General features: G+C 56.5%; 2 protein-coding genes across 2 annotated transcripts; both read right to left on the reverse strand.

Annotated features, from left to right (window-relative positions):
* Window positions 1-1,221: 1,221 nt before the first annotated feature.
* LOC309408726 (T-cell surface glycoprotein CD1b-3-like) lies at window positions 1,222-4,211 on the reverse strand (the record flags this gene model as incomplete). Its single annotated transcript, XM_082004629.1, has 5 exons — window positions 1,222-1,322; window positions 1,443-1,727; window positions 1,836-2,117; window positions 2,680-2,937; window positions 4,142-4,211. 5 exons carry the CDS (start codon window positions 4,209-4,211, stop codon window positions 1,222-1,224), a joined length of 996 nt encoding a protein of 331 aa, XP_081860755.1.
* Window positions 4,212-7,611: 3,400 nt separating this feature from the next.
* Window positions 7,612-9,457, reverse strand: LOC309408843 (antigen-presenting glycoprotein CD1d-like; the record flags this gene model as incomplete). Its single annotated transcript, XM_082004822.1, has 6 exons — window positions 7,612-7,672; window positions 7,845-7,941; window positions 8,048-8,332; window positions 8,439-8,720; window positions 8,879-9,136; window positions 9,376-9,457. 6 exons carry the CDS (start codon window positions 9,455-9,457, stop codon window positions 7,612-7,614), a joined length of 1,065 nt encoding a protein of 354 aa, XP_081860948.1.
* Between the last annotated feature and the right edge of the window lie 676 nt (window positions 9,458-10,133).

Here is a 10,133-nt window from a genome sequence, read left to right on the forward strand (position 1 = left end):
CCTTTTATGGTCACGGGCCTCTTGGGGATAATTTCTTCTCCTTGGATGTTTGCCCCTTCTGTTGTCCAGCCAAGCCATTCCTTCTTATCATCCTTGTTAGAGCACTCCTGCCAGTCTGTATCTATGCTCAAGGTTAAGATATCTTCTCTGTTCTCTTTAATCTCTCAGTCCTTGCTCTTAACTCTTCGTTTTACTTTTCATGAGGCCTGCTTTAGTCGTGATTAACCATCTACACATGGTAACAATGTTAACATTGAGGAAATACAGCCTAAGGACTATGAGAGTAGGCCGTGAAACATAATCACATAGTTATTAGGCTAAAGAATTCTATACTAAAGTCAAACTAATCATGTAATCAGTAACCTTCCATATATTAAGGAATTTGCAAAACTTACAGTTGATTAGTGACACATGCTAAAACCTTGTAATTGTTTTAGATCCTTGTTTCAATCCCAACCCAAAATCATCCCAGACAGAGGGTGAGATGAGCACTGAAGCAGGAGCAGCTTTGCACCTTGCTTGAAACACCTCCCCCCGTCAGGGGATTGGAGATGTCACTTGGGTCCTCCATTCTCTTTCTCTCCCCAGCGAAACAGCTCAAATCCCTCCATCTCTCCCTGGTTTGCAGCTTGCTCCATCCCCCATCCCACTTAGCAGCCCCACACTGGTATGGTCAGGTTGTCACTGTCCTTCTGCCAGGGACGGACACTGGCCATGGAGATGTTGAGATGTGGGAGAGGTTGGTAGTGGAATTGCTTCTTGTGACATGCCAGGGGAGATCAGCCAGTATCCAGGAAAAGGGAGAGTCTTCCTGGACACAATGTGGGGTTTCTGCAGCGCGCTGGGGGGTTTCCTGGGGGAACCTTGTGAGGGGGAAGGAGGGCAAGAGCCACAGGAGCCACGTGCAGCTGGGGAAGTTTGTAGCTGTTTAATGCGGTGATTTTCCAGCACAAACCCCTGTTGTTGCTGATGGGTCAGGGATGGGACATGAGATGAGCAGGCAGAGCTGGTGGCAAGGGAGCTCAGTGCTGGGCAAGCAGCCAGGCCTCAAATGATGAACTCTGGGGTCTCCCATGTGGCCTTGACACCTTTCCTGCAAGGGGGACCACTGTGAGCCATGCTCAGGGCTGGGGAGTTCATCCCTGCAGAGCTGCTGCTGCTGCAACCCCTGGCCCAACACATCTGCCCATAAACCCAAGAGCAGACAGAGGGAGGGAGACCTCACCTGTGCTTCCACCACCAAACGCCCCCAGCAGAGGCTGTGGCCACAAGGAGCACCACTGAGATGGTGATGCCGACAGCTGGAGCTGTGCTGTGGTTTTCTGGGACAGGGAGAAAAGAGGGCAGCCATGTGGGTGTGGCAGGACCAGGCAGCAGCTGCCCCTTGCAGGGCCATGGCTGCTACATACATGCTGTGCCCCATCCCCATGGGTGGCACCTACCCCATGGGATGAGGAGGCTGCGGGTGCCCAGGCTGCGGTGGTGCACGCAGCAGGCATAGCGGTGCCCTTCACCGGGGGCCACGGCCAGCACGCTGCGGAGCTGGTAGGTGAGGTCGGCGTTGGGCAGGATGGTGCTGGTGTTGAGCGCCGGGCCTGGTGGCACCTCCTGGCCATCCCGCAGCCAGGCCACGCTGATGGGCCGTGGGTAGAAGCCAGTGACATGGCAAACCAGCAGGATCTGGGCTGGGCTGGGTGTGCGGGCAAAGACCATGGCCACGGGTGGCTCTGGGGGGTGAAAGCCAAGGGGTGTGAGGAGTGCCAGTGGGACATCACTTGGCCCCAATGTGCGTGGGGGACTTTGGGGTGGCCGTGCCAGGGTCAGGGTGGTCTCACCTTGTCTCTCCAGATCGGCCCTCCCATACTTGCACAGGGTGAGGATGTGGCTCTGGCAGGAGATGGACAGGATGTGCTCCAGGACCCCTGTGATGGCCTTCTTGCTGGTAAGAGACTTGCTGACCAGGTCTGCTAGCAGGGATGGCTGCCGGGGTTCCCAGCGCTGCCTCTCCACCTCAAAAGTTATGAGGTCTCTGCCACCCACCCCAACATCCATGAAGCCCCAGCTTGTCCTGTTGGAGTGCAGCACACAGCCCGCACGGATCTGGATCACCAATGGGTCTGCCAAGGGCAGAGGCAGCGGAGAGGTCCCATGAGTGTGTGGGACACAGGTGGCATGAGGCAGGATGTGGCTGGAGCCACATGCAGGGGTGAGATGGGCAGCATGGTGCAAGGGGCGGCAGGGCATGTGGCCATGCTTCAGGAAGCCCTGGGACACCCTGCAAGCTTTCAGTCCCCTTGGAAGGCCGGAGTGGATACGAGGCTAGTTATTGCTGGGTGGTTGCTCAAACAGAATGTTGTTCCCCAAAATATTTGCCCCCAACTTTTTCTTTCCCTGATCTGTGCTGTGCAGGTCCTGTAGCCCTGGTAAATTTGGTGGTAGCTCCCTGGTGTGCAGAGAGTTTCCCCCATGCAAGATGGCAGGAGCCCTCAGGGGTGTTTTTGGAGTGCTGGCCTTGTCGCCCCTGCTAGCCATGTGCCCTGGCAGCCGCAGCATTGCCCTCCCTTTCAGGAGCTGTTGCACCCTGTGAGACCTCACAAATGCCACCCTGGTGGGGAGGAGGGCACAGCCAGAAATGAGGAAAAGGGCTGTGGCTCTGCCTGGGGTCGTCCCCATACTCACAGTCCAGTTGCGCCTGCTGGGCTGTTTCATGCACATATCGGACCATATTGCGCAGAAAGAGCTTGGAGTGGGACTTGATCTTCTCTGCGTCTCCCTCGGCTGTGGCCTGGCGAGCCCAGGGCCAGTGGAAATGGATGCTCCATTTGGCAGGATCCAGTGCAAATATGGGCACATCCCCCAGGAGAGCCACCCCGGACACCTCAGCAGAGCTGATGTTGGTGAAGAGGCTGGTCTGGAGTAGCTGGAAAACCTGTGGCTCTGCTAGGAAAGAGAATGGGGATGGGAAAGGCTGCAGGAAAGAGGAGATGAGTGGGGGAACTGTTCCCCCTGGAAAACTAGATAAAGGAAGAAATTTTTGACAATGAGGGTGGTGAAGCACAGGTTGCCCAGAGAGGTGGGAGATGGCCCATCCCTGGAAACATCCCAGGTCAGGCTGGACGGGGCTCTGAGCAACCTGATCTAGTTGAAGATGTCCCTGCTCACTGCAGGAGGGTTGGACTAGATGGCCTGTAAAGGTCCCTTCCAACCCAAACTTCTATGAATCTATGATTCTGTGCTCTTCAGCCTGCTCAGGGTTGCTTTCCTGTCTGAACTTCCTCTACCTCTGCTGCTCTTTTTCCTTCTCTTTTATTTTCAACAAGGCGTTTCTCTCCCAATACAGGATTTCAGGCATCTTGTCCCCTCCCCACCTCCCTCCTGCCCAGTGCCTGCTGCCTGGCTGTGCAGGGCAGATAATGGGGGCATCTCGGTGCTCGTTTGGGGCAATGCCTCTCCCAGAAGAAGCACCCATGCCAGGACCTGTATCTTCCAGAGACCTGCAGACGGTGCAGAGAATGTGGAGAACGGAGGACGGAAAAAGGTATTTTGTCCAGGTTTTAGGGCTCCTGGGCATTGGAAGCTCAAGGAGACCAAACCGTGACAGGGGCAGGAGAGTAGCCCAGCCCAGAGATCAATCCCACATTCCTATGTCTGTTGCTGCTCGCACCGGAAACATGAGGTCTCATGGGGTTGTGGTGAAACGTTCTGTGGGACAGCAGCGCCTAAAACACCCTCTCGCAGGTGCAGCCCCCCAACGAACAAGGGGCTGCTGGAAGAGGCCCACAGCACAACATGGGGCTGAGACCCCTCTGGTGCCCACGGGCTCCCTGCAGGAGGAAGGCACCTTTGGGGGAATCCCAACACCCCAGGCCTGGTTGGGGACCCCTGGCCTCACTTCTGCTTGGGCCCAAGACCCTGTGCTGGAGCTGGTGGGGCATGAAGCCCCAAGCTGGAGGCAGGAACAGAGAGGGCTGGCAGGGACAGGGCACCTTTGGGTGCTGCGTGTGAGGGGTGGCCCTTTGACACTGGGGATCATCCCCCCCATGCAGGGCGCAGTGGCCTGGCCATGCCTCCCCTGAGGAACCTGTGGGGTCCTCTGACAGGGGGGTGAGAGTGGTTAGGGTGAGCCAGGGCTCCCACTTACCCTCTGGGTCTGCCCACATTCCAGGGAGGAGGAGGAGAAAGAGGAAGAGGAGGAGGTGAATGAGCTGCATGGTGCATGCAGCGAGGCCGAAGCAGCCAGTGACTGCGGGAGGAGCAAGAACCTATGGGGTCCCACCTTCAACCCGGCCCAGCAGTCACAGCGGTGGCTCTGCACCAATGGGACCCGTGTGAACGTGTAGGGGAGGGGCCCAGAGGTCCTGAGCTGGGGGCTGGGGACATGTGGGAGGGAGGAAAGATGAAATAAAGTCTTGAGCATGAAGTGCTGCAACAGGCTGGGATAGCCTGGCCAGGACGAGAGGGCAGGGAAAGGGAGGCCTAGGAAATGGCACTAGGAGAAAATGGGTGCTCAAGGGTGGGTCCCCCTGAGTCCCCCTCCCCACTGATGGTACCTCAGCCCTATCCCTGTTCTTGTGGGGTGCATCAGCTCCAATGGAGGTGACAATGGCTTTTGGGTTTAAGCCCTGACTGGAGAAAGATGGCCACTGTCCTCTCATGCACCGCATCGGAGAAGGGCTGCTTTGGGTCCACCCGGCACCTCCAGCTCAGGCTCCTCCTGTACCACCTGCCTAACCATGGGGATGGGGCTCCCCAGGGAGGATGTGAGGAGTAGTTCCCGCCTGGCCCATCACTGTGGGAGCAGCGCTGGGGAGCTCCGACTCTCCTGCAAACGCCCCCAGGAGAGGGCCTGGGGCTGGGCTGCAGCCTGGCACTCCCCTTTCCTTCCCACCATCTTCGGAGGGGAACCCTGTCTGCCTCCCCAGGTGTCCCCTGGGTGTAGGAACAGGAATGGTGGGGGCCATCCTCCTGCTCTGTCCCTATTGTCACCAGTGTCCATTGCCAGTGTCCAGCGCTGGAGAGTCAATGTGGTGACCACAGCCGTCCTCGCCCCCACAATGTCCCCTACCCGCTGCCCCTCCCTGACTGTCCCCTAACACCTCCCTTCACCCTGCAGTTTCTCTTCCCCTTTCCTGGGGTGCCTGCACTGGGGGCGAAGGCAGAACCGAAACCACAGCCGAGGGGAAGTTTGAGGGGGTCCACCCCGGTAACCTCCAAACACTGAACTCCTTCCCTTCCGTGGAGCCGTCTCACAAAGAAGTAGGGATGCTGTGGTAGCCTGGCGGGTCCAGAAATTGCACCAACGGTCCCACTTCCCCAGCAGCTCATCTCAGCATCACCCAGGGGATGTCCGTCGATGCCACCACAATGTCGAAATCCCTCCTGGCAGGGCCACCAGTGCTGGGGTCAGAGGAGAGTGTTTGGCTAGTGGGATGGCAAAGCGCAGCCATGGGGTGGCCAGTGAGGGAAGGGGCAGGGGGGCTTTTGTCCATGCAGTCCTATGAGGTGACCATTTGTCCTCACAGTTCCCCACAAGGTGACTGTTGGTCACTTCTTGCTGAGCAGCTGATAGGCCATTAGCAGGCCTCTGGCTTGTGCAGGCGCATGTGACAGCCCTGGTGACTGAGTAGCTGATGGGGCAGGTGCAGGCACCCGGCTTTGCAGGTGCTTATGATATGCTCAGCCTCCTCTAAATTTTCTCCAGATGTCTCCCACTGTTGCAGTGGACCAGAAGTTCTGCTTTAGCTCTTCCTCATCTCTATTGAATGTACTTGTCATCATGTTTTTGTTGGGTTTTTTTTCACTTTCTTACTTGCTGTAGCAGAGGTCACAACTTCTTCCTCCTTGATATAGTCACTTCCTTTGGTTAGCAAATGACCATAGGGGGCAGGAGGCTGTTCATCCACACAGACTGTTGGTCCCCACAGTCCCCTCAAGGTGACATTGTTCTTACAGTTCTCCCAGGTGACCACTGGTCCTCCCTGTCCTCCCCTGCAGGACTTTGCAGTTCCATCTCATGTGACCATTGGTCCTCTCAGGCCCCACAGGTAACGTTGGTCCTTATAGTCCCCTCACGTGAGGGCTGTTACCCCCCCCAAGCCCAGAGCCGCACCTGGGTGTTTGTGCGTGTGTTATCATGGGGTCTCTTGGGGGCTTTGAACAAACACTTGCAGACACCTCCCTGGTATTAGGTGTTTGTGTGTTTTACTCTAGGGTTTCTTACGACACATGACCACCTTTTCTTACCAGGTTTGCTCACTGGCTGCATCTGCTCTCCCAGTTTGGTGGGTAAGGTTCATCCTGCCATGTCCAGTGGGTGCTGCAGGGTGTTTTACTCCATTCAGGAGATGAATTGCCTTGTGTGCTGAGGCTGCAGGCTCCCAGCCCCGAGGTGAGCCCTGTCCGCAGCTGAAAGTTTTATCTGTCTGTGCTAGCTCAGCAAGGGCTGGGAGAGACTCAGCATCACTCCTCCTACAGCGAGATCCTTGAGCCCTGCAGTGCCAGCAGGTGACTCTGGCTGACAGGTAAATTCAGTCCTGCCCACAGCACTGCGGTTCACAGGGTTTGGCCAGGGGAGAGGCAGCCCTAGTGCAGTTGTGGTGGATGTGGCAACAGGCCAGTTGGGTTTTCTTCTGACTCAGCTGATAGTTGACTTGCACATGGCTGCCAGAGACTTATCCTATGAAACTTTGCCAGGAAGTTGTCCTGTGAAACCAAACCTTTTGAAGCCGCAAGTTCAAGTGTGTGGTTGATTTGGAGCACAAACTAAATTCCTTCCTGTGCCTGTCTGAACTCCACTGTCTCCGATGGGAGATTGTCTTCCTTTTTCTCCTTAATTGGGAGGTTTGGGGGCACTTTACCCCCATGTGCATAGTTGCTTATTTCCATGAAATCCATAAGAACATGTTTGTATATACACAAACACACTTTTACTTTTTTTCCCCTTGCTTTGGTGTTTTCTGCAATTAGCACCAATAATTCAGTGGTGTTCCAGCTTCCATTTGCAGCTGGTCAAATCCTCCCCAAGCTCATCCAAATTCTGAAGAAAGGCACGTGTTCTTAGTGAAAACATGAATGCTTTAATTTTATACACATCTGCAGGTCCCACAGATTACATCAGAGTTTCAGTGTTAGTCAGCACTTTGTAAAAAGGTTTCTGGCCAGGTGCTTTTGGTCTGTGTGGGACAGTTGAGTCTCAACACAAATATTTCTGGAATACGGTTAATAAAGGCAGCTTTTAGGAAAAAAGTACTAGAAAATGACAGTAGAAGGGCACAGCTTACCGCCTACTGAGAAATGTGTTATTGTACCAGAACTGGCAGAAATTGCAATTGGGCATTGGGGTGCCCTAAAGAGCCTCAGTGGGTGTATGAGGCAGTGCCATGAGGTAAGATGTGAATGTGTGTAACGAGTGAGGAGGTCTCAGACTTGCATCCTTTGCTTAGCAAATTGAAGCAGGTCAGGAGCACCCCCAAGTTTCCCTCCTGCACCTCTGAGTCAAGTTGATCTCGCACAGATGCCAGTGCCTAGAATTTTGTCAAAGCAGAAAAAGGTAGAGTTTTTGTCCCTGTGACAGTGGTGGAAGGAAACAGGAGCTGTTGGCTCCTTTGCAGGCTAAGCTTCTTTGCTCAAGATGGAGTTCCTGGACTCTGATCCTCCCATCTGCTCGTGCTTTCTGAAATGAGAGGGGGATGGTTCATGGGTACTCCATGGAAGAGACCTTGTGGGGATGCAGACAGCAGCTGGCAGGGCCAGAGCAGGTGCTTTGCTGCTAAGTGCAACAATCCCCTGGGGCATTTCCTCCCCTCCTTTCCCACTGCTGCTTTGCAGGGCAGAAGGAGCCTCACCTGCATCTCCACACCAAAAATGCTATGATGGCAGCCATGGCCACGGCTGCCAGCAGCCCAGCCCCGAGCCCTGCGATCAGCACCACCTCTGAGTTCCCTGAGAAACATGAGCAGAGGCTGCCATGAGCTTTCCTGGCTTTGCTCCAGCCCGCAGGGCAGGGCAGCTCAGGAGACCCATCCCTGTCCCCATGGGTGGCACCTACCCCATGGGATGAGGAGGCTGCGGGTGCCCAGGCTGCGGTGGTGCACGCGGCAGGCATAGCGGTGCCCATCACCGGGGGCCACAGCTAGCACGATGCGGAGCTGGTAGGTGAGGTCGGCGTTGGGCAGGATGGTGCTGGTGTTGAGCGCCGGGCCTGGTGGCACCTCCTGGCCATCCCGCAGCCAGGCCACGCTGATGGGCCGTGGGTAGAAGCCAGTGACGCGGCAAACCAGCAGGATCCGGGCTGGGCTGGGTGTGCGGGCAAAGACCGTGGCCACAGGTGGCTCTGGGGAGCAAAGGCCAAGGGATGTGGGGAGCCCCGGTGGGATACCACTTGGCCCCAGTGTGTGGGGGACTTTGGGGTGGCTGTGCCAGGGTCAGGGTGGTCTCACCTTGTCTCTCCACAGCTGCCTTCCCATAGTGCAGTAACACCTCCATGTCATCGACACAGGTATCATTGAAGAGGACTTCCACCAGCTCGCTGAAGGCAGTAGAGTTCTGGAGAACGGCCTGGACGTACCGTGACAGCTTGGTGTCTTGGGAGAGGAGCCAGGTGGCATTGCCCACATCAAAGCTGAGGAAGTCCTGGCCATTGTAGCCCACGTAGGCAAAGGCCTGGGAGGTCCTGTTGGGATAGAGCTTGCAGCCCGCCATGCATTGGGCCACAAAGGGGTCTGGAGGGGCAGAGAGGAGAGAGAGGTTGCATGAGGGGCTGGGACTGCCTTCCTGCAGATGTTGTCAGCATCTCCTGTGCAGCACCAGCAGTGCCGGGTCCTTCCCCACTTCCCAGATGCTGTTCAGAGAGGGGATGCAGAGAAGACCAGGTACTCACAGGGCACATCCTTCTGCATAGCACCTTCATTGATCAAGTGGTTGAACTGCTGCAAATAAATCTTGATCATATTCTCAATGGTGTCCCAGTCACTGCGGGGCAGGGCTGGGTGCACCCAGGGCTGGTAGAAGCGGATGGTCCAGGTATGCTTATCAAGAGAACCAAGTTCGATGTCTTCCAGCAGGCCCAGCCCCTCCGTGTCCACAAAGGAGGTATTTTGGAAGGTAGAGGTCTGCAGCAGTCGGATAGTGAAGGTCCCTATAGGAGACAGGGTTGACAGGGAGATGGGCATGGGAGGAGAGGGCTGGGGAAAGTGGAGGGGCTGAGGAATGGGTTCTCCAGGTTGCAGGGACCTGCGGGCCCCCCATAAACCCTGTGCATCCTTGGCAGCCCCAGCTCCCACCCCCTGCACCCACCTGGGGTGGCTGCATCCCTGCCAGGGAGGAGGTATGGAGCTAGGGGACAAGGAAGAGTGAGGAGGCAAGTGCCCCACTTACCCTCCAGGTCTGCCCATGTCCCAGAGAGGAGAAGGATGTAGAGAAGAAGGAGGAGGAGGAGGCAGCGGCGAGGGGGCTGCATGGTGCCAGTGGTGAGGCCCCAAGCGTGCAGTAGTGGGTGCAGTGGCAGGAGGAAGGGGCTGTGAGAGATTCAGCCACACACTTCTCCTCAGGGTGGCTTTTGCCTGGGCAGCTCTGCTCATGCTAGTGGCCCTGGCAGCCAATAGGACTGGCACTGAGGTTTTGGGGAGGGCCCCAAGGTTCCTGCTTGGAGTGGGCTGGTCTGGGGCATCTTGAGTAAGGCTTTGAGTGCTGGGGGAATTTTGGTGGGAGCACTGGCTGCAGGAGGGGTCCCTCATGGCTGCAGCAGCACATTGACAATCAGGGCAGTGCAGGTGACCTGACTCCTCTTTTCTAGCCCCATTACACGTGGAGGTGCCACTTGGCCATGGGTTGCATCCACTGTCCCTAATAAGAATGTCCCTCGCTGCCACTTGTGCCCAGCATGCCTGGCTCTGCTGTAGCACAGACATCTCCATCCTCTCTGTGCTGCCTACTCAACAGGGCGGGTTCGACCCGACGTGGCTGTCTTTCCTGCAGCTTCACCACATGCCTGGGCTCCATGTGCCCCCAGGCTGTACATTGGCCCCATGCTTCTTTGTCACCTCCCGGTTGTCCCACAGCCAGGCCACACTGATGGGCCATGAGTAGAAGCTGATGATGTGGCAAACCAGCAGAAGCGGAGCTGGGCCAGGCAT

Source organism: Phaethon aethereus (genome assembly GCF_964289735.1).
Source record: "Phaethon aethereus genome assembly, chromosome: 11".
In the NCBI taxonomy this organism is placed as follows: Eukaryota; Metazoa; Chordata; class Aves; order Phaethontiformes; family Phaethontidae; genus Phaethon; species Phaethon aethereus.